The sequence below is a fragment of the Piliocolobus tephrosceles genome, chromosome 1 (genome assembly GCF_002776525.5).
Source record: "Piliocolobus tephrosceles isolate RC106 chromosome 1, ASM277652v3, whole genome shotgun sequence".
NCBI classification, from domain to species: domain Eukaryota; kingdom Metazoa; phylum Chordata; class Mammalia; order Primates; family Cercopithecidae; genus Piliocolobus; species Piliocolobus tephrosceles.
The window spans coordinates 81,747,358-81,772,975 of record NC_045434.1 but is presented as its reverse complement, the minus strand read 5'-3'; the positions used below and the strand labels follow the sequence as shown (position 1 = coordinate 81,772,975).

At 35.8% G+C, this 25,618-nt stretch overlaps 1 protein-coding gene across 1 annotated transcript in view; it reads right to left on the bottom strand.

Moving 5' to 3' along the window:
- The window catches only part of DNAH14 (dynein axonemal heavy chain 14), a 628,991-nt gene that overhangs the window by 547,076 nt on the left and 56,297 nt on the right, over positions 1–25,618 (bottom strand). The window contains exons 10-11 of the mRNA XM_031935270.1: positions 15,000–15,250; positions 1,098–1,227 (exon numbers count right to left, since the gene is read on the bottom strand). Of these exons, the coding sequence (XP_031791130.1) occupies positions 1,098–1,227; positions 15,000–15,250 (381 nt within the window). The remainder of the gene's footprint in view (positions 1–1,097; positions 1,228–14,999; positions 15,251–25,618) is intronic.

The window sequence follows — 25,618 nt, the reverse complement described above, 5'->3', positions numbered from 1 at the left end:
ACTGAATATAACCCAGATGTCTATCAACAGTAGAATGGTAAGTGAACTGTTTCATCAGTAAAGGATGAATAGGAGACATTGAATACTTTTAAGTTGGGTGAAGCCTACATGAGTGTTTGCTTATATTTGCAGGTATCGTACACTTAATACAAAACATTATAAACTTAATACATATGTATTGTACAAAATTTAGACTATCTAGAAATATATATATATATAAGTAAAATTATTCAAGGTTCCTACCACCCACAGATAACTATTGTTAATATTTCGATGCAAATATTTTCAGACTTCAAACTATATAGTGTGTATGTGTGTATGTTTGTTTTACTAATACATGTGAATATTTTCCCTTGTCATCAAATCTACCTAAATAGTTTAAAAAGAAGAGATATATATAAAGGCCATATTATACAAGACTACTTTTACCAAATAGGATAAGTACGTAGCATATAAAGTTTAAATCTCAACAAAGTAATAACAACGGAGAGAAAAACAATTCTGGCAAGAAAAGATTTCTTAATGAAAGCTTATCTAGGATTCTTTCAAGGTTTCCTATTTTGCTTCTCCCATATTTAAGATAAGAACACAACAAAAATCCATTGAACAAAAGCAAAGACAGAGTAGTGTAGCAGTGGGAGGAGGGGGTAGATGATACTTTAGATAGGGTGGCCTTCCCTTATCATTCCTATGTAAAATAGCATACAACATCACTCCTGCATTCCTTCTTTTCCATCGTTTTTCTTCACAGTACTCATCACTTCGTTTATCTGTCTCCTCTGGTAAAATATAAGCTCCAAGAGGTCAGAGAATTTGTTATGCCCACTGCTGTTATTTCAGTGCTTACCTAGTTCAGTGCCTGGAACATAGTAAGTACTCAATAAACCACATGGTGAATGAATGAACGAATGAACTAAATGAGATAAGTGCCATTATGGCTTTTTACAGTGGGAACAGGTAAGAGTGTGTATGTGTGTTGGGGAGGGTATGTTGGGCAAGGGGTTGTGGGTATTAACCATAAATCACATTTTAAATTTCAAAATGTATTCATTTTATAGCAAAAAATCTATGTTTATATTTTTCAAAGATCACTTTACCTCACTAATATCAGAGTCTGTTTTTACTTCTGACTTTTGAACAGAAATAGTATGTGTCTTTGAATTATCAACAAGTTCTTCACAATCATTTGTTGTCTTTCCAGTAGGAAAAGAGTTGCCCTTGAATGTTCTGGATTAAGAAATGGGAAGAAAAAAATCATTTAAAAATAATTTATATCTACATATATAAAGAACACGTACAACTCAACAACAAAAAGCAACCCAATTAAAAAACAGGCAAAGGACCTGACTAGACCTTTCTCCAAAGAAGATACACAAATGGACAATAAGCACAAGAAAAGATGCTTAGTATCACTAATCATTAGGGAAATGCAATCCATAACACATTGAGATATTATATCACCTCAAACCCATTAGGATGGCTATTAAAAAAAAAAAACAGAAAATAATAAATATTGGCTAAGCTTGGAAGTACAAGGAGAGTACAGACCACCAAGAAGATTTAACCTAAAGAAGACTACCCCAAAGCATTTAATAATCAAACTCCCAAATATCAAGACAGAGTGATACCCTGTCTCAAATACATAAATAAATAAATAACATACAGAGGACAAAAAACAAAACAAAAAAAATTCAACCCTAGAATGGTACACCTGGCAAAAATATCTTTCAAACACAAAGGAAAAATAAAAATCTTCCCAAACAAAAGGGTTTTGCCAGACACTTATCATCAATACCAGATCTATCCTACAAGAAATGCTAAAGGAAGTGCTTCAATCTGAAAGGACACTAATGAGCAATAAGAAATCATCTGAAGGCACAAAACTCACTGGTAACAGTAAGTACACATAAAAACACAGAATATTGGCCTGGCACAGTGGCTCATGCCTGTAATCCCAGCACTTTGGGAGGGCGAGGTGGGCAGATCACCTGAGGTTGGGAGTTCAAGACCAGCCTGACCAACATGGAGAAACCCTATCTCTACTAAAAATACAAAATTAGCCAGGCATGGTGGCACATGCCTGTAATCTCAGCTACTCGGGAGGCTGAGGCAGGAGAATTGCTTGAACCCAGGAGGCAGGGGTTGTGGTGAGCCAAGATTGTGTCATTGCACTCCAGCCTGGGCAATAAGAGCGAAACTCTGTCTCAAAAAACAAACAAACAAACACAGAATATTATAATACTGTAACTGTGATGTGTAAACTACTCATATTTTAAGTACAAAGATAAAGAACTGATCAAAAATAACTACAAGTTTTCAAGACACAGATTATACAGTAAGATATAAAAAGAAACAATAAAAGTTAAGAAGCAAGGAGATTACATATAGAGATTTTATAACTCTCCTTATCTTGTTTGTATGTTCATTTATACAATCAACACTAAGTTGTCATGAGGTTAAAATAATGGGTTATATTAATTGCAAGACTCATGGTAACCTAAAATCTATAAACATACAACGGATACACAAAAAAGAAGCAAGAAATTAAAACATATCACCAGGGAAAATCACCTTCACTAAAAGGAAGGCAGGAAGGAAGAAAAGAAGGAAGGGGCCACCACAAAAGAACCAAAAAAACAAATAGCAAACTGGCAGGAGCAAGTCCTTACTTAATAATAAGAATGGATGTAAATGGACTCAATTCTCTAACCAAAAGATATAGAGTGGCAGAATGAATGAAAAACCAAGAATCAACCTTCTGTTGCCTATAAGAAACACTCTTCACCTCGACAAACAAAGACTGAAAATAAAACTACGAAAAAAGATATTCCACGCAAATGGAAACCATAAAAGAGGAGTAGTTATACTTTCATCAGACAACATAGATTATACAACAAAAAGTGTAAAAAGACACAAAGAGGGTCATTATAGAATGATAAAGTGGTCAATTCAGCAAGAAGATAGAACACTTGTAAATATACATGTACCCAACACTGGAGCACACAGATACAAAAAGCAAGTATTACTGACAGAGCAGAAGCACTGTCATCTTGGACAAACACTGCCACTTTAAGTTCCAGCTCCCTTTCTAGCCTTATGCATTTCAAGGAAATCACTTCTCTTCTAATTACATGCAGCCAGAAAGAGCAGACAGTAAAACACAGATAAGACAACTCAGGCACAGAGGGAGGTGAGGGGAAGGTCTCTTGGGTAACTGCCAAACTTTACCCTCATACAATGGACCCCAGTAAAACAGTAGGCCTTAATAAGCATATTCCTTTCCCTTCATGAGCACTAAGATAGGGAAGATAAAAGCAGATAAAAGAGGGTATGTTTGCAGCTTCTGAAAGATGTATGGGAACAGACAAACGACTCTCTCTCCCAGATAAGCACAACAAAGAGACACAGAAGCAGTCCAAGCCTCTGATAAACTCTCCCACCCTGAATCCTTAAAAACTCTGGCCTGGGCAGGGCACAGTGGCTCAGGCCTATAATCCCAGCACTTTGGGAGGCTGAGGTGGGTGGATCATAACGTCAGGAGTTTGAGACCAGTCTGGCCAACATAGTGAAACCCTGTGCCTACTAAAAATACAAAAAAATTAGCTGGGTGTGGTGGTGTGCACCTGTAATCCCAGCTATTTGGGAGGAAAATCGCATGAACCTCGGAGGCAGAGGTTGCAGTAAGCCAAGATCTCGTGATTGCACTCCAGCCCAGGTGGCAGTGTAGGACTCTGTCTCAAAAAAACAAAAAAACCTCTTAGTCTGTAAGAGAGTGGGTCTCTGACCTAACTCAGCCAGAAGGCTCCTATCAGGTTTGTTTTCCTTAAAGTAAATCTGTCTTGACTGGTGAGCCACCTTTCGTGTTTCTTTCCTCTTTCTTTAATTCGTACAATTATTAGATCTAAAGGAAAAGATAAACCCAATACAATAATAGCTAGAGACTTCAACACCACACTTTCAGCCTTGGACAGATCATCCAGACAGAAAATCAACAAAGAAACATCAGACTTAAAATGCAGGAAAAACCAAATGGACCTAATAGATATTTACAGAACATTTCATCCAATGACTACAGAAAACACATTCTTCTCAGCACACGGATAATTCTCAAGGATAGACCATATGTCAGGTCAAAACACAAGTCTTAAAACATCCAATAACATCAAAATAATATCAAGCATCTTCTCTGACCACAAACAAAACAAAACAAAACAAAAACCCTACAAATCAATCACAGGAGGAATTCTGGGAACTACACAAACACATGGAATTTAACCAACATATCATACCCAAACCTATGGGATACTGCAAAAGCAGTACTAAGAGGGAAGTATATAGGTATAAGTTTCTACCTCAAAAAAATAAAACAAAAAAACTTTCAAATAAACAACCTAATGATACATTTTAAAGAATGAGAAAAGCAAGAGGAAACCAAATCCAAAGTTAGTAGAAGAAAAGAAACAATAAAGATCAAAGCAAGAAAACTACAGAAAAGATCAATGAAACAAAAAGCTGGTTTTTGAAAAGATAAAGGAAACTGAGAAACCTTTAGTCACACTAACTAAAAAAACAAAGAGAGCAAAGACCCAAATAAATAAAATCAGAGATTAAAAAGGAGACATTACAACTGATACTGCAGAAATTCAAAGGATCACTAGAAGCTACTATGAGCAACTACATGCCACAAATTGGAAACCCTAGAAAAAAAGGGATCAATTGTTCGACATACACAACCTACCTGCCACTAAGCTAGCAGAAGATAAGAAATAACCAAAATCAGAGCAAAACAGAAGGAAATTGAGACACACACACACACAAAAACATTTAAAAGATCAAAGAATCCAGGAGCTGTTTTTGAAAAAATTAATAAAATAGAGAGGCCACTAGCTACACTAATTAAGAAGAAAAGAGAGAAGATCCAAATAAACACAATTAGAGACAATGAAGGGAATGTTACTACTGATCCCACAGAAATTAAAAAAAAAAAAAAATCACAAACTACTAGAAACACCTCTGTACACAAACTAGAAAATCTAGAAGAGATGGATAAATTCTTGGACACATACACACTCACAAGACTGAGCTAGGAAGAAATTGATTCCCTGAACAAACCATTAATGAGCTCTAAAATTGAATCAGTAGTAACAGCCTACCAAGCAAAAAAGCCCAGGACCTGATGCCCTCTCTCACCACTCCTATTCAACATAGTGCTGGAAGTCCTGGCCAGAGCAATCAGGCAAGAGAAAGAAATAAAGTGCATCAAAATAGGAAGACAGAAGTCAAACTTTCTGTTTGCATACAACTTGATTCTTTATCTATAGTTTCAGCCCCAAAGCTGCTCCTTCAGCTGATAAACAGCTTCAGCAAAGTTGCAGGATACAAAATCAACATACAAAAATCGCTAGCATTCCTTTATACTAACAACAATCAAGCCAAGAGCCAAATTGTGAATGAATTCGCATTCACAATTGCCACAAAAAGAATAAAATACTTGGAAATACAGCTAACCAGGGAGGTGAAAGTTCTCTACAATGAGAATTACAAAACACTGCTCAAAAAACCAGAGAAGACACAGAAATAGAAAAACATCCCATGTTCATAGGTTGAATCAATATCATTAAAATGGCTATACTGACCAAAGCAATTTACAGATTCAATGCCATTTCTATCAAACTATCAATGACATTCTTCACAGAATTGGAAAAAATTATTTTAAAATTTATATGGATCCAAAAAAGAGCCCAAATAGCCAAGGCAATCCTAAGCAAAAAGAACAAAGCTAGAGGAATCACATTACCCAACTTCAAACTACACTACAAGGCTACAGTGACCAAAAGAGAATGGTACTGCTGCAAAAACAGGCACATAGACCGATGGAACAGAATAGAGAGCCCAGAAATAAGGCCCCATATCTATGACCATCTGATCTTTGACAAAGCTGACAAAAACAAGCAATGAAGGAAACACTCCCTATTCAATAAACGGTGCTGAGATAACTGGCTAGCCATATGCAGAAGATTGAAGCTGGACTCCTTTACACCATATGTAAACATCAATTCAAGATGGATTAAAGACTTAAATGTAAAACCCAAAACTATAAAAACCCTGGAAGACAACCTAGGCAGTACCATTTTGGACATAGGAATGGACAAAGATTTAATGACGAAGACACAAAAATCCATTGCAACAAAAGTAAAAATTGACAAACAGGATCTAATTAAACTTAAAAGGAGAATTACCATTTGACCCAGCAGTCCCGTTAGTGGGTACGTACCCAAAGGTATACAAAGCATTCCACCATAAAGATACATGAACACCAATGTTCACTGCAGCACTGTTCACAAAAGCAAAGAAATGGAATCAACCTATATGCCCATCAATGACACACTGGATAAAGAAAATGTGGTATACATACACCACGGAATATGATGCAGCCATATAAAAGAACGAGATCATGTGTTTTACAGGAACATGGATGGAGCTAGAGGTGATCATCCTTAGCAAACTAACGCAAGAACACAACCAAATACTGTATGTTCTCACTTATCAGTGGGAGCTAAATGATAAGAACTTATGAACACAAAGAAGGAAACACAGCAGACACTGGGGTCTACTTGAGCCAGGAAGGTGGAAGGAGGGAGAGGGGCAGAAAAGATCATTATTGGGTATTAAGCTTAATATCTGGGTAATGTAATAATATGTACAACAAACCCCCACGACACATGTTTATTTATGTAAAAACCTTCACATATACCCCCAAACCTAAAATAAAAATTAAAAAAAAATTAAACTGAGAAGTCTTTCAAAAGAGTCTCACATTACCTAGAACTCTACACCCAGTGAAAATATCCTTTATAAATGATGGTGACATAAAGTTCTTTTTCAACAATTAAAAACCAAGGGAACTCTTTCCCAGCATTACCACACTGGAAGAAATACTAGATTGTTTTTCAGGAAGAAGGCAAATGACCCCACACAAACAGAAACAAGCAAAAGGAAAAAACACAAGAAATGGTAATTACATGGATAAACATAAATGGATATTGACCACTGAAAACAATACTTTTAATGTCTTCTGGAGTTAAAATATATGAACAACTAAAAATGTATTTAAAATATAGTAAAAGAATGCTGTAAAAGGCTAGAGGAAAATAAATGGAGTTGGAGAGTTCTAAAGTTTTAGCACTATCATGGAAGTGATAAAAGTAACAAAAATAATTTTTATTAGCCTGTAAGAAGAGCTGCTTTTAGATTAATCAGTTTTTTTATTCTTTTAATATTTTTCCTTCTCTTAGCTTTTTAGACATCCTATCACAATCTTTTAGTGGTTACTCGAGAGCATGGGTCAGCAAAGCTTTTCTGTAAGGGACCAGATAGAAAATATTTTACATTTTGTGGACCATATATGGTGGTCTGTCACAACAACTGAATTTTGCCTTTGTAATGCAAAAGTAGCTGCAGACAATGGGTAAACAAACAGGTGTGGCTATAGTCCAACAAAACTAATTTATAAAAACTGGCTGCCACAGGATTTGGCCTATGGGATATATTTTGTTGACACTTGGTCTAAGTAGAAATTCTAAAATTGTCTACCAAAGAAAAGTTAATACAACTGATAAGGGAGTTTAGTAAGGTTACAGATATAAGGTCAATATGCAAAATCAATTGTATTTCTTTATACTAGCAATGAATAATTAGAAACCATATTTAAAATAGGGTACCATTTTTAATACTATCAAAATATGAAATAGGTAGTTTAAAACAAAAATGTGCAATATTTGCACACTGAGTTCTATAAAACACTGATGAGATAAATCAAAGAATATCTAAATAAAGGAAAAAGTATACCATATTCAGGGCTTAAAAGTCTGAATATTGTCAATTCTCCCCAAATTGATCTATATATTCAATGCAATCTCAATCAAAATCTCAGTAGGCCTTTTGAATAAATCTGCTAGTTAATTATAACACACATATGAAAAAGTCAATGAATTAAATAGTTAAAACAATTTTGAAAAAGAAGAACAAGCTGAAGAATACATACTACCTGATTTCAAGACTTATTATAAAATTATAGTTATGAAGACTGTGAGATATTGGTGAAAGGACAGATTCACAGATCACTGGACTAGAAAAAAGCATTCAGAAATAGACTCACGAATATATTTAATTAATCAATTTTCTACAGTATGTTAGGGTAATTGTCTGGAGGAAGATTAGTCTTTTCAACAAACTGCTGGAGGGATTAAATACCTACATATAATAATATATACCTCAAACCACACCTGACACCATTTGCAAAAATTAACCAAAAAAGGATCACAGATACAATATAATATTCAGAAGTATAAAATTTCTAAAAGAAAATATTGGAAAAATTCATCCTGCTGTTGCATTAGGAAACAATGCTTTAGATCAGAAATCAAAAGCCCAAACCTTTGAAAGAAAAAATAAACTGGACTTCATAAAAATTAAAAACTCTTGTTTATCAAAAGACACTTAAGAAAATTAAAACAATTTATGAACTGGGATAAAACATTTGTAGAACACAGATATCATGTAGTTTTTACATGTATAAATTCCCTCTAAGCACTGCCTTTGCTGCCTATAGTAAGGTTTGGTATGTTGTGCTTTCATTTTCATTCATTTATAAAACCGGATTTTATTTCAATTTCCCTTGTGATTTCTGCTTTGACTCACGGGTTATTTAGGAGTATGTTATTTAATTTCCATGTATTTGTGACCTTTCTCAAACTTTCTTCTGTTATTGATTTCTAATTCTAATTTATGTTCTAATTTATGTTGGTCAGAGAACATACTTTGTATGATTTTAATCATTTTAAGTTTATTTTGTTTTATCACCTAACATATGAAGACTTTTACTTTTTGAAACACTCTCCACTTGGTATCCATGGGTTGCAATGATGATTTAGGATTAGCTGATTTAATAACAAATTCTTCAGAAACTTTTAGGATGGTAGAAAAGACATTTATTATTTATAGGTTTGATCGATCACATTATGTCTTATGCTATTTTCTTATCACTTTACTGTTGTCATACTCTCTTCTCACTTTTTCAAATGTGTTTCTTGTTCTGTAGGGTATATGATATACTTTTTAGGGATCACTTGACCACCCTTTCTTCTTGATTTCCTCATTAACTCCTATCAATGAATCTTCTCCCAGACCAGATTCAGTCTCATAATACCCCAAACATCTTCTTTGTGGCATTTATTGTAATGTTAAATATATTTGTGTTGTCAGTAGATTAATCTCTCTCCCTTCCTCTAGACTGTAAACTACATTAGAGCAAAAACTGTCTATTTTGCTCAGCATTGTATGTCCAGGATCTAACAAAGTATCTGACAAGTGATATGTGCTAAATAAATAACACTTTATTTTTAATGTCAGGTTTATTGAGGTATAATTTATATCCAGTAAAATTCATGCTTCTCAGGTATGCAGTTCTAACGAATTTTGTCAATCACACACAGTTAACCACTACAATCACAATGACTAAATGTAGTACATTTCTGTCATCTAAAAAATTTTATCAGGCCCCCTTATAGAAGGTAACTCTCACCCCCACCTAGCTCATGGCAATCACTGATTTGATTCCTGCCCTTCCAGTTTTGGTTTGTCGAAATGTCATATAAATGGAATCATCTAATATATAGTGTTTTGAGTCTGGCTTCCTTCACTTAACATTAGAGATTCATTCGTGTTGCATAAGTGCAATATTTCACTCATTTTTATTGCTGAGAAGTACTCCATTTCATGGCTATCCACTTACAGATATTTAGATTATTTCCAGATTTGAACAATTATGAATAAAGCCATTATAAATATTTACATATGGTTTTTTTCCATAGAAAAGTGTTTTCTGTTTTTTAGGGTAAATGGCTAGGAGGAGGCTTGCTAGATTATAGGGTAAGTTTATGTTTATAAGAAATTGCCCAACTGTTTTCCAGAGCATCTGTATCCTTTTGCATTCCCAGCAGCCGTGTATTAGAGTTCCAGTTGCTCCTCATCCTCATGAGCACTTTGTATTGTTGGTATTGTTTTAGCCATTCTAGCAGGTATGTAAAAGTGTCTCATTGTGATTTTAATTTGCATTTCTCTAATGTGTAATGATTTACAGCATCTTTAAAACACAAAAAATTTGCAATCTGTTTCTTCTTAGATGAAATGTCTGCTTAGATCTTTCACCCATTTTAAAATTAACTTGTTTGGGATTTTTTTTAATTGACAAAAAAATCAATAAAACCAAAAGTTGGTTTTTAAAAAGATCAACAAAATAAACAAATGTTTAACTAGACTGACTAAGAAAATAAGAGAAAAGCCTCAAATTACTAAAATCTGTAATGAAAGAGAAGACATCACTATTGACCTTACAGAAATCAAAACAATTATAAGTGAATACTATAAACAACTATATACCAACAGTTTAAATAAGTTAGATAAAATGGACACAATCCTAGAAAGACATAAATTACCAAAATTTTAACAAGAATAAATAGAAAATCTAAACAAATCTATAACAAGTAAAGAGATTTAATTAGTAATTTTAATACATCCCACACACACACAAAAGCTGAGGCCCAGACTTCACAGATGAATCTTTTAAACATTTCAGGAAGAATTAACACCAGTCCTTCATAAAATTTTCAGAAGATAGGTGGTAATAACGCTACCCAATTCACTCTATGAGGTGAGTCTTATCCTGAATCCAAAACCAGACAAACGCATCACAAGAAAATTACAGACCAATGTCCTTTACGAATATAGATGTGAACATTTTCAACAAAATAATACGAAACTGAATCCAGCAGCATATACAAAGGATAATAAACTAAAATTAAGTGGGATTTATCCCAAGAATGCAAGATTGGTTCCATTTATGAAAATATATATATGTAATATAATATGCTATATAAATAGAATAAAGTAAAAGACACATGGTCATCTCAACAGACACAGAAAAAAAAAAAGCATTTGACAAAATCCGACACTATTTCATGACAAAAACATTCAAGTAAGATAGATGGTGATATGGTTTGGATTGTGTTCTCAACCAAATCTCATGCCAAATTGTAATCCCCAGTGTTGAAGGAAGGGTCTGGTGGAAGGTGACTGGATTAAGGGGAAAGATTTCCTCTGTGCTGTTTTCATGATAGTAAGTTCTCATGAGACCTGGTTGTTTTAAGGAGTATGTAGCACTTCCCCCTACCTCTCTTCCTCCTGATCCAGCCATGTAAAACATGCCTGCTTCCCCCTTCACCTTCTGCAATGATTATAAGTTTCCTGAGGCCTCCCAGACATGCTTCCTGTACAGACTGTGGAACCATGAGCCAATTAGACTTCTTCTAATTATAAATTACCTAGTCTCAGGTAGTTTTTTATAACAATGTGACAACAAACTAATACAGATGAGAAATTCCTCAACCTGATAGGAAGCATCTGTGAAAAACCCCCAGGCACATGATACTTAATGATGAAAGACTGTATGTTTTCCTCCTGAGCTCTGGAACAAGACAGGGATGTTTGCTTTCACCATTTCTATTCAACACTGTAAAGTACTTACTAGCCAGGGGAATTAGGCAATAAAAAGAAATAAAAGGTATCCGATTGGTAAAGAAGTAAAATTATCTCTATTTGCAGATGACATGATTTTGCATATAGAAAACCCTAAACAATTAGTTTTAAAAACCTGTCAGGGATAATTTAAAAAGTTCAACAAAGTAGCAAGATATGAGATCAATATACAACAATCATTTGTATTTCAATATGCTGGCAATGAACAACCAAAAAATAAAATTTAAAAATAACTCCATTCACAACAGCATACAAAATGATAAAATATTTACAAATGCATGACTCATACACTGAAAACCACAAAATATTGAAAGAAATTAAAGAATGCCTACATAAATGGAAAGACAGCCCATGTTCATGGATTAGAAGACTATACTATTAGAATGAAAATACTCCCCATATTTATCTCCAGTTTTGATGCTGTCTCTATCAAAATTCTAGCTGAATATTTGCAAAAATTGTCAAGCTGATTCTAAAATTCATATGAAAATGCAAGGGACCCAGAACAGCCAAAACAGTGTTGAAAAAGAAGAGCAATGTTAGAAAATTCCCAATTCCCAATTTCAAAACTTACTACAAAGCTATAGTAATCAAGACAGTATGGTACTGGCATAAGGACAGACATGGAGCAATGAAATGAAATAGAGTGTCTGAAAATAAACCCATACATTTTTAATCAGCTGATTGTCAACTAGGGTGCCAAGATAATTCTACAGAGAAAGAAATAGTGTTATTCTTTTCAACAAATAGTACTGGGACAACTGGATATTCATATACAAAAGAATAAATTTGGACCCCATCTCATACCATATACAAAAATTAACTCAAAATGCATCAAAGCCTAAATGCAAGAGCTAAAGTTACAAGATCTTAGATAAAAACAAGAGTAAATCTTCAAGACTTTGGATTATGCAATGATTTCTCAGATACACTTAAAGCACAATCAATCAAATAAAAGTTAAATTAAAGAAAAATAAAATTAAAAATTAAATAAAAATTAAAAATTAAAAACTTTTTTACTCCAAAGGATACTATTAAGAAAAGAAAAGATGACCCACAGAAGCTAATAAAGAAAGAACTTTTAGAACTCAGCAATCAAAAGACAAATAACTTAGCTGGGCATGATGGCATGAACCTGTAGTCCCGGCTATGAGGGAGGCTGAGGTGAGAGTATCACTTGAGCCCAGGAGTTCAAGACAAGTCTGAGAAACACAAGACCCCATCTAAATAAATTAATTAATTAACTAACACAATTTTAAAATGAACAAAGATTTTGAACAGATATTTCCTCAAAGAACATATATAAATGGCCAAAAAGCACATGGAAAGATGTTCAACATCATTAGTCATTATGGAACTATTATACCAACCAATATTGTTAAGAGGTCAATGGAAACAGATTCAACAATGATTGATGCCTTTTATCAGACATTTACTGTGTTTATTCTCAAAAAACATTATGGCATAGGTATTACTGTTACCTTCATTTTATAGATTGGAAAATTGAAGTCTAAATTATTTATTTATTTATTTAGTGATCATGGCTCATTGCAGTCTCAACCTCCTGGGCTCAAGCGATCCTCCCACCTCAGTCTCCCGAGTAGCTGGGACTACAGGCATGCAGCATCACACCTGGCTAATTTTCTTAGTTTTCTGTTGTTGTTGTTGCTGTTGTTGTTTTTTGTAGAGACAGGGTTTCACTTTGTTGCCCAGACTGATCTTGAACTCCTGAACTCAAGTGATCCTCTCACCTCAGCCTCCCAAAGTGTTGGGATTACAGGTGTGAACTACCATGCCCAGCCAAATTTATTCAACCTCTGTTGGGTTAATAGCTCAACTAAGTAAAACTAGCAAGAGTCAAATCAGAGATTAAAACCGAGGTGGTCTGACTCCACAAAAAGATGTGCTTAAACCTATACATATATATATTTTTTTGAGATAAGATCTCACACTGTTGCCCAGGCTGGAGTGGAGTGGCATGATTACAGCTCACTGAAGTCTCAACCTCCCAGGCTGAAGTGATCCTCCCACTTCAGCCTCCCAAGTAGCTGGGACCACAGGTGTGTGCCAGTGCCACTGTGCACAGCTAACTTTTGTATTTTTTGTGGAGACAGGGTCTCGCCATGTTGCCTAGGCTGATCTTGAACTCCTGAACTCAAGTAATTCATCCTCATTGGTCTCCCAAAGTGTTGTGATTACAGGTGTGAGCCACTGGGCCTCACCTATATATATTCTTCCTGTATCATAAAAAATGCATACAGGAGACACTGTGTTTGAAAAACGAGCTATAAAACAGTACACTGGGATTACAACAATGGAAAAACATATAGGAAAAGACTATAAAAATAATATAAAATGGTAAGATGTAATTAAGTGACAGAATGAAGGGTGATATTTGTTTTCTAAATTTGCTATATGATGAATTAATTATAATAATATCTTTCAAAAACTATGTTAAGAATATAAAGACCTCTCCTAAACATACACACACATTGTTTTAAAGGAAATAAAAGTATAATGCACTAAATAGTTGCGTTCTTACATAGGTTAAAATCCTGGCACTGACTCAAACCAGTTAGAAGTCCTTAGATAAGTGATGTCAGCTCTGTAGATTCAGTAATAATTAGAAAAACAAAAATTTTATCTTGAATAATGTTTAAAATTTTTTGAATTGATACATTTTCAGCTATCTAGTTATAAAACTTTAATTAGCCTAAAATGACATTATTAAATTTTGATAAATAAAAATTAAAGCATGTCATCATTTCAATTCATAGTCCTGTTTCACCAGCTACAAAGTATGCCATCATTTCAATTAATATTCCTGTTTCACCAGTTATGGTAGATATATCTAGTTGTTGAAAATAAGAAAAATGCTTTGTTTTTACCAGTAGTGTTTACCAGTAGTGTTTTCAGATAGTTTTTTCATTGGGAAAATATTCAACAGATATTTCTTGGAATTGACTCAAATTCCAATTGGACTTTGTAGCTCCTTCTAGAATTCTCACTTATCTTTAAAAACTAACTCTGACCTTGGAAGACAGAGTATACCTAGGCACAGAATTGCCAGATATAACAAATAAAATATATATTTGCTAAATTATTAGAGAAATCTGAATTTCAGATAAATAATAATTTTTAACATAGGTAATACTTAAAGTATACTAAAAATTATGTATCGTTTATGTGAAATTAAAATTCTACTGGGCATCCTATAGCACCAATATTAAGTAAGGTATTACTAAATAATAATTTCTGTTAATAGCAAACACGAGTACATGTACTCTGCCACCAGAAGAATTTTCAAACTCTAGCTTAAATTATTGAATATTTCCTCCATATGTGGCAATATGTTAAAATATTATAATTGTAAGTTACTTTTTGAGTTCAAAAAAATAATTTACCTGATGAGATTTTCATTCTTTTTTTCCACTGAAAATGGCATTCCAGCAGAACCATTAAATAATTCCAAAAGTAGTGTGACTGCAGTGTTCATAAGTTGACGAATGAGTTCCTGAAATATGTAGTCAATCAGCATTACAAACTTGAAAAATGTTTCTAATAAATGTCTATATTTAGGCAGCTTGAAATGTGTTGTGTCATCTTCAGAGAGTTTTGACTCAAAATACCTTTTGATTTCATTCTTTTCTGCAACCTACAATTAAAAAAAAATTGAGAAACAAGTATTGATTTTCTTTGTTTTTGTTAATAGATATGATTTCTAGTTTACAACAAGTTTTACCAATATTAACTTTAATTAGATGTAAATGTTAAGAATTGATAGTTTAATACCTCAAGCAAAAAATGATTTAAAGGGTAGGCCTAAAAAGCAACATATGAATTAAAATAGAATTCTAAAAATTCTTTAAATAATACTAAAGAAGCCAAAAGAGGAAGGAAAGCGAAAAAAAAAAAAAAAAAGACAGAGGAGACTAACCAAAAACAAATAATAAAATAGCAAATCTAAATTTAACAACATGAAAATCACATCGTGTTTTTACTTGTTTGTTTTTTTTTTAATTTGTTTCTTTGTTTTTTCTTCTACTTTTATTTTAGGTTCTGAGGGTACATATGCAGGTTTGTTACATGGCTAAATTGTGTATTGCTGAGGCTTGGGGTATGAATTATCCCATCACATGGGTAGTGAGCATAGTCAACAACAGTTTGCCTTCTAACCCATACCTTCCCCTCACCCTCCTCCCTCAAGCAGTCACCAGTGTCTATTGTTCCCGTCTTCCTGCCCATGTGTAACAAAGTGTATCTCCCACTAATATGTGAAGATACGTGGTATTTGGTTTCTGTTCCTGTGTCAGTTTGCTTAAAATAATGACCTCCAGCTGTACCATGCTGCTGCAAAGGACATGATATCATTCTTTTCACGGCTGGGTGGTATTCCATAGTGTGTATGTACCACATTTTCTTTATCCAGTCCACCAATGATGGGCATCTAGGTTGATTCCATGTCTTTGCTATTGTGAATAGTGCTGCAACAAATATAAGCATGCATGTGTCTTATTGGTAGAACGATTTATTTTCCACTGGGTATACACCCAGTAGAGGGATTGCTGGGTTGAATGGTAGCTCTCTCTTAAGTTCTTTAAGAAATCTCCACACTGCTTTCCACAGGGGCTGAACTAATTAACATTGCTACCAGCAGGATGTTTCCTTTTTGCCACATTCTCACCAGCAGCTATTGTTTTTTGACTTTTTAATAATAGCCATTCTGATTGGTGCAAGATGTTATCTCATTGTGGTTTTGATTTGGATTTCTCTAGTGATTGGTGATCATGAGTATATTTTTAATATATTTGTTGGTTACATGTATGTCTTCTTTTGAGAAGTATCTGTTAATATCCTTTGCCCATGTTTTAGTGGAGTTACTTGGTTTTTTGTTTGTTGGGGTGTTTAAGATCCTTATAGACTCTGGATGTTAGAACTCTGTCAGATGCACAGATTGTGAATATTTTCTCTCATTCTGTAAGTTGTCTGTTTACTCTGTTGATAATTCCGCTTGCTATGCAGAAGCTCTTTAGTTTCATTAGGTCCCACTTGTCACTTTTGTTTTTGTTGCAATTGCATGTAGGGACTAGGTCATAAGTTCTTTGTCAACGTTGATGTCCAGAATGGTATTTCCTAGGTTTTCTTCTAGGGTTTCTATTGTTTTAGGTCTTACATGTAAGTCTTTAATCCATCTTGAGTTAATTTTTGTATATGGTGACAGGAGGGGGTCCAGTTTCAATCTTCTGAATATGGCTAGCCAGTTATCCCAGAACCATTTATTGAAAAGGGAGTTCTTTCCCCATTGTTGTCATTGTAGACAGTGTGGCTTTATTTCTGGGTTCTCTACTTTGTTCCATTGGTCTACCTGTCTGTTTTTGTACCCTTATCATGCTTGGTTACTGTAGCCTTGTATAGTTTGAAGTTGGGTAGTGTGATGCCTCCAGCTTTGCTCTTTTTGCTTTGGATTGCTTTAGCAATTCAAGTTCTTTGGTTCAACACGAATTTTGGAATAGTTTTTTTTTTTTTTGAATTGTGAAAAATGATGTTGGTAATTTGATAGGAATAGGATTAAATCTGTAAATTGTTTTGGGCAGTATGGCCATTCTAATAATATTGATTCTTCCTATTCATGAGCATGGAATGTTTTTCCATTTGTTAGTGTCATCTCTAATTTCTTTCAGCAGTGCTTTGTAATTCTCATTGTAGATATCTATCATCACCTTGGTTAACTGTTAGATATTTTATTCTTATTGTGGCTATTGTGAATGGCATTGATTTGGCTCTCAGTTTGGATGTTTTTGGTGTATAGAAATGCTACTGATTTTTGTACATTGATTTTATATCCTGAAACTTTCCTAAAGTTGTTTTATCAGATGTAGGAAATCTTCGACAGAAACTATGTAAGGTTTCCTAGATAGAGAATCATATAGTCTACAAACAGATAGTTTGACCTCTTACTATCTGAATGTATTATGTTTCTTTCTCTTGCATAGCTGCTCTGGCTAGAATTTCCAATACTGTGTTTAACAGGAGTGGTAAGAATTGGCATCCTTCTCTTGTTCCAGTTATCAGTGGGAATGGTTCCAGTTTTTGCCTGTTCAGTATGATGTTCACTGTGTGCTTGCCATATATGGCTCTGCTTATTCTGAGGTTTGTGGCTTCAATGCCTAGCTTATTGAAAGTTTTTAACATGCAGAGATGTTGAATTTTATCAAAAGCATTTCCTGCATCTGTTGAGGTGATCATGTGGCATTTTTTTTAATTCTGATTACATAATAAATCACACTTATTGATTTGCATATGTTAAACCAACTCTGCATTCCAGGAATAAAGCCTACTTCTCCATGGTGAATTAACTTTTGGATGTGCTGCTCGCTCAATTCAGTTTGCTGTACTAAGTTGATGATTTGTGTGTCTATGTTCATTAGGGATATTGGCCTGAATTTTTCTTTTCTTGTTGTGTCTCTGCCAGGTTTTGGTATCAGAATGATGCTGGCCTTATAAAATAAGTCACAGAGGAGTCCTTCCTCCTTGATTTTTGGAAATAATTTCAGCAGGATTAGTACTAGCTCTTCTTTGCACCTTTGGTAGAATCAAATCCATCTAGTCCAGGGCTGCTATGGTTTTTAGGTGTTTTATTACTGATTCAATTGGTCTGTTATTACTCTTTATTGGTCTGTTCAGGATTTCAATTTCTTCCTGGTTTAATCTCGGGAGACTATGTGTTTCCTGGAATTTACTCATTTCTTCTAGGTTTTCTAGTTTGTATGCAGAGAGGTGTTCATAGCAGTCTTTGAGAACTGTTTTTTTTTTTTTTTTTGAGACAGAGCCTTGCTCGTCCAGGCTGGATTCCAGTGGTGTGATCTTGGCTCACTACAATCTCCACCTCCTGGTTTCAAGCGATTCTCCTGCCTCAGCCTCCTGAGTAGCTGAAACTACAGACACATGCCACCACACCTGGCTAATTTTTGTATTTTTACTAGAGATGAGGTTTCACCATGTTGGCCAGTCTGGTCTCAAACCCCGACCTCAGGTGATCTGCCTGCCTCGCCCTCCCAAAGTGTTGGGATTACAGGCATGAGCCAACTTGCTCAGCTGGAATTTTTTTTTGTATTTCTCTGGGGTCAGTTATGATGCCACCTTTGTCATTTCTGATTGGGTGTATTTGGGTCTTCTCTATTTTTTTCTTTATAAATCTAGCCACCAGGCTATCAAACTTGTTTAATCTTCTGAAGAACCAACTTTTGGTTTTGTTGATCTTTTGTATGGATTCATGCCTCAATTTTGTTCAGTTCTGCTCTGATTTTTGTAATTTCTTTTTTTCTGCTAGCTTTGGGGTTGGTTTTCTCTTGTTTTTCTGGTTCCTTTAGGTGCAATCATCAGAGTCTTAATTTGAGACCTTTCTAACTTCTTGATGTAGGTGCACAGCACTATAAACTTTCCTCTTAATCCTTCTTTAGTTGTTTCCTGAGTATTCTGGTATGTTGTGTCTGTTTTTAGTTTCAAAGAATTTTTTTAAATTTCTGCCTTAATTTCATTCTTTAACCAAAAGTCACACAGAAGCTTGTGCTTGAGCTGTGGTCCAACAGCGTGGTTGTTATGGTTTTGATTTTTGTGATTTTGTTGAGACTTGCTTTATGGACAAATATGTGGTCAGTCTTAGAGTATGTGCCATGTGCTGATGAGAAGAATTTATATTCTATTGTTAGGCACAGTGTTCTGTAGGTGCCTGTTAGATCCAATTGGTCAAGTACCAAGTTTAAGTCCTGAATAGTTTTGTAGTTTGCTGCCTCAACAATCTGTCTAATGCTGTCATTGGGGTGTCAAAGTCCTCCACTATTATTATGTGGTTGTCTAAAATTCTTCGTAGGACTCTCAGTACTTATTTAATGAATCTAGGTGCTCCAATATTGGGTGTGCATATATTTAGAATAGTTAGGTCTTTTAGTACTGAACTTTTTATTGTTATGTAATGGCCTTCTTTGTCCTTCTTGATCATTATTTGTTTAAAGTCTGTTTTAGCTGATATAAGAATAGCAACCTCTGCTCTTTTTTTGTTTTCCAGTTGCCTGATAGGTCTTTCTCTAACTTTTTACTTTGAGTCTATGGGTGTCGTTACTTGTGAGATGGGTCTCTTGAAGACAGCAGACAGTTGGGTCTTGCTTCTTTATCCAATTTGCCACAGTCGGCCTTTAAAGTGGGGCATTTAGCCCGTTTACATTCAGGGTCAATATTAACAAGTGAGGATTTGATCTTGTTACTGTATTATTAGCTGGTTGTTATGCAGACCTAATTATACAGTTCTGTTATAATGTCAATGGCCTCTGTACTTAAGTGTGTTTTTGTGGTTGCAGGGAATGTTCTTTCATTTCCATGTTTAGCACTCCCTTTAGGACCTCTTGTAAGACCTCTTGTAAGGTAGATCTAGTGGCAACAAATTTCCTTACCATTTGCTTCTCTGACAAGGATTTCATTTCTCCTTTGCTTATGAAGCTTAGTTTGGTGGAATTTTTGGTTGGAATTTCTTTTCTTTAAGGATGTTGAAAATAGGCCTCCAATCTCTGTAGACTTGTAAGGTTTCTGCTAAAAGGACTCCTATTAGCCTGAAGGGGTTCACTTTGCAAGTGATCTGCCCCTTCTCTCTAACTGTCTTTAAGATTTTTTCTTTCATGCTGACCTTGGGGAATCTGATGACTATGTGTCTCAGGGATGATAAACTTGGGGATGATCAACTCCTTCATACAGTAGTTCTCTGAATTTCTTCAATTTGCATCTTGACCTCTCTAGCAAGATTTCCAAATTGTCATGGACTATATCCTCAAATATGTTTTCCAAGTGGCTTGCTCTCCGCTTTCAGGAAAGTCAATCTGGTTAAGAACTTTTGCTGTTTGAGTTCTTTACAGAATTCCATATTTCTCAAATGTTTTGTTCATTTTTAAACTTCTTTTTTCTTTATTTTTCATTGCTTCAAGTGAGCAATCTTCCAGTTCTGAGATTCTTTCCTCAGCTTGGTCTAATGCCTCCAATTATATTTTGAAATTCTTGTAGTGAATTTTTCATATCCCTAGGTTCGGTTTGGTTCTTTCTTAAAATGGTTAAATTGTCCTTCAACTCTTGGATTGTTTTACTGTTTTCCTTGGATGTGGTTTTGACCTTCTCTTGTACCTCGATGAGCTTCCTTGCCATCCAGATTCTGAATTAAACACATGACATTTCAGCAATTTCAACGTGTTTAAGAACCTTTACTGGAGAGCCAGTGTGATTGTTTGGAGGTAAGAAGACACTCTGGCTTTTAGAGTTGCAGAGTCCTTACACTGTCTGTTTCTGATCTGTGAAGGCTGATATTCCTTTTTCCTTTGAAGTTGTTGTTCTTTGGACTGGTCTTTGTTTTTGTGTTCTTTATTGCTCTCAAGGATTTGGCTGTGGTGCAAGTTGGGTAAAGTTGAAAGGCTTTGTTTCTGAATGCGTTCAGCAGGCCAACTCTCATTTCAACACTCCTGCACAGCACGCTTTAACCCTGGATGGCTGGGACTGGGCCCATGGCTTTGTGCTCTGATCACTCAAGGGCACACCCCAGCTGGGCTGGAGAGGCCAAGGTGCTCCCAGACTGCAGGCAATAGCACTACACTAGGGGCTGCAGGGTAGCCATGGGTGGGAAACACTCCAATGTTGCAGTGGTGGAGTCATTAGTGACCATGCTCTGGTGGGAGGCAGTCAGCAAATGTGTTCCAGTGGGGGAAGGATGGGCAACACATGTGGGAAGTTCTCTGGTAGGGGCACCAGGGGTGCCATGAGTGAACACATTCTGGTAGGAGGCTGCCAGCAAAAGTGCTCCAGTGGGGTAGCAGGGACCTCATGAGAGAGCACAATGGCAGTGGCTGCTGGCAATAGCAGCCCAGCAAAGTCTACAGTATTTTTATTAGCCTGATTAACATATATTGGAATTTAACTTTATCAACAACTTTCATTACTTTTACTACATGCTCACACTGTATTTAAACATTAGACAAAAATAAGACTATTTATATGTGCTGAAGCCTGTAAAGTTTGGTGTCTCACTTATAAGCACATGACTTAAGTTTTGGAAATCAAACAAGGAAGTATATACTAATAAATATCTGTGTGTTCCTCCATAAAGGGATCATCCTCTAACATAGTGAATGTCATCTTGAAAAACAAGAAACTATGTCACCTCAAAATGAAAACAATAATACTCTAGTACAGGCGCCAGTCATAAAGAAATGTAAAAGATGCCAGAAAAATAATTCAAAATAATAATCTTAGGAAAATTCAGTGAAATATATGAGAATACAGATAGACAATTCAATGAGAACAGGAAAGCAATTCATAAATTGAATGAAAAATTGAATAAAGACATCATAGAAAAGAACCAAACAGAAATCCTAGAGCTGAAGAATTTAATGAAGGAAATTTAAAAATGCAACTGAAACCTTCAGCAACAGACTAGACCAAGCAGAAGAAAATTTCTGAACCTGAAGACCAGGTGTTTGAAATAACACAAGCAGACAAAAAGGAAAAGAAAAAGAAAAAAGAATGAAGAAAACTCACAGGATTTAGGGAACACCATTAAGTGACAAATATTCAGATTATGGTTGTTGCAGAAAGAGAAGAGAGGAGAAAAGCAAGGAAAATATGTTTAATGAAATAATAGCTGAAAATTTCCCATGTCTTGGAAGACAAATGAACATACAGGTCTAAAAAGCTAAACAAACCCAAAGAGATTAAACTTAAACATGTCCTCTCTGGGGCACATTATAGTCAAATTGACAAAGTCAAAGAGAAAGAAAGAATTTTAAAAGCATCGAGAATGTCAAGTCACATATAAGGGAATTTCCATTAGATAAGCAGATTTCTCAGCAGAAAGTTTACAGGCCAGGAGATATTGGAATGATATATACAAAATATTGAAAGAAATAAACTATCAGCCAAGAATATTACTGCCAGCAGAGAAATTCTTCTGAAATGAAGAATAAATAGAATCTTTTACAGACAAGCAAAAACTGAGGGAATTCTGATGAGGAAAAGTTAAATACTAAATTTGAACTCAATTGAACATGGACACCAAGGGACAATGGTCACCAAGTCCCAGAAGAGGTTGTGTGAGCCCCTTGAGGCATTCATCCAGCACTGTTTCAGAGCCTAAACATTAGTTATTGAAAAACAAGAGACAATCACAAAAAAAGTGGACCTTTTTGTGTTCCTTGAGCCCAGTCATGAAAAGCCCTTGTGACTGGACCTCATGCCAAAAAACTTGTTACAATAAGAGCTACAGTCCCAGACTGCACCAAAGCTACATGAGACCTCTCCTTGTCTGTGCACAGATGAGTGGCCAACTCTGGAGCCCAGGCTGTTGCTTCCCACTCTGGTGGTAAATCCTCCATAGTCTGGTGAGTGTAAATATCTTTTCCTTCTCCTTTTCCCATTGCAATTTGCTTATTATATCAATCTGCTTATTATGTCACTTGCTTATTACTATATCAATTGCTTACTATATAATTTGTTTATCTACATTGCCATTTACATGGGGTAAAGGTTGTTTACCCTTAAAGGTATTATGTGTGTGTCTTTTGTTCTCCCCTCACACATTTCCCAAACAGAATAAATTCTTCATCTCTAAAATGGACTTACAAGAAATGCTCAGGAGAGTCTTAAAACTAGAAGTGAAAAGATTATAACCACCATTGTGCAGACATGCAAAACTATAAAACTCACTAGTAGAGCTGATACACAACCGGAGAGGCAAATGAATCAAACCTTGTCACTACAGAAAACCACCTAACTGCAAAAATAACAATAAGAGGGGAAGAAACAAAGGATATTAAAAAACAACCAGAAAACAATCTAAAATTACAGGAGTAAGTCCTCATCTATCAAGAATAACCTTGCAAGTAAATGGATTACATTTCTCATTTAAAAGATATGGACTGGCTGAGTGATTAAAAAACAAGACTCAACTATATGCTGCCTACAGGAAACCTACCACACCCGTAAAGATATGCATAGACTGAAAGTGAAGGGATAAAAAAGATATTCCATGCAAACGAAAACCAAAATCAAGCAGAAGTGTCTATGGTTATATCAACAAAACAGATTTAAAGTGAAAATCTATAATAATAGACAATGGAGGACATTATATAATAATAAAGGAATCAGCTCAGCAAGAGAATATTACAATTATAAATATATATATGCACCCAGCACTGGACTATCCAGATATAAAAAGCAAATATTGTCAGATCTAAAGAAGAGATAGACCCTAATATAATAATACTTTGGGACTTCAACATTCCACTCTCAGCATCAAATAGATAATCTAGACAGAAAACCAACAAAGAAACATCAGATTTGAACTGAACAATAGGCTAAATGGACCTCACAAACATTTACAAAACATTTTGCCCAACAGCTGCAGAACACATATTATTTCAGCACATGGAACATTCTCCATGATTGATCATATTTTAGAACACAAGTCTCAACACATTTCAGAAATTAAAATCATACCAAGTATCTTATCTGAGCACAAGGGAATGGAGCTAGACATCAATAACAAGAGAAACAGTTGAAGCTATACAAATATATGAAAATTAAACATGTTCCTGAACAACAAATGGGTGAAGAAACTAAGAATGAAATTTTAAAATTCTTTCACCAAATGAAAATTGAAATATAATATATCAAAACCTATAAGACACAGCAAAAGCAATACTAACAGGCAAACTTATAGCAATAAGTGCCTACTTAAAAAAAAAAAACTAGGGAGGCAAGATGGCCAGATACAAACAGCTCCAGTCTGCAGCTCCCAGTGAGACCAACGCAGGAAGCAAGTGATTTCTGCATTTCCAACTGAGGTACCTGCTTCATCTCATTGGGACTGGTTAGACAGTGGGTGCAGCCCACAGAGGGCAAGCCAAAGCAGGGTGGGGCATTGCCTCACCCAGGAAGTGCAAGGGGTCAAGGAACTCTCCCTCCCCTAGCCAAGGGAAGCCATAAGGGACTGTGCCATGAAGGACAAGGCTATCCAGCCCAGATACTACATTTTTCCCATGGTCTTGGCAACGCACAGACCAGGAAATTCTCTCAGATGCCTACACCACAAGGGCCATGGGTTTCAAACACAAAACTGGATGGCTGGTACAGCTAACACCAAGCTAGCTGCAGGAGTTTCTTTCATACCTCAGTGGCACCTGGAACACCAGTGAGATAGAACCATTCACTCCCCTAGAAAGGTGGATGAAGCCAAGGAGCCAAGTGGTCTTGCTCAACAGATCCCACCCCCAAGGAGCCCAGCAAGCTAAGATCCACCGTCTTGAAATTCTCATTATCAGCACGGCAGTCTGAAATCGATCTGGGATGCTCAAGTTTGGTGGGGGAAGGGGTATCTGCCATTACTGAGGCTTGAGTAGGCAATTTTCCCCTCACAGTGTAAACAAAGCCCCTGGGAAGTTTACCTGAAAGCCACTGTAGCTAGACTGCCTCTCTAGATTCCTCCTCTCTGGGTATGGCATCTCTGAAAGAAAGGCAGCAGCCCCAGTCAGGGGCTTATAGATAAAACTCCCATCTCCTTGGCACAGAGCATCTGGGGGATGGGGTGGCTGTGGGCAAGCTTCAGCAGACTTAAACGTTCCTGCCCGCCAGGTCTAAAGAGAGCAAGAGATGTTCCAGCATAGTGCTCAAGCTCTGCTAAGGGACAGACTGCCTCCTCAAGTGGGTCCCTGATCCCCGTGCCTCCTGACTGGGAGACATCTCCCAGCAGGGGTTGAAAGACACCTCATACAGGAGAGCTCCAGCTGGTATCTGGTGGGTGCCCCCTGAGACAAAGCCTCCAGAGGAAGGACGAGGCAGCAATCTTTGCTCTTCTGCAGCCTCCATTGGTGACACCCAGGCAAACAGGGTCTGGAGTGGACCCCCAGCAAACTCCAGCAGACCTACAGATGAGGGGCCTGACTGGTAGAAGAAAAACTAACAAACAGAAAGCAATAGCATCAACATCAACAACAAC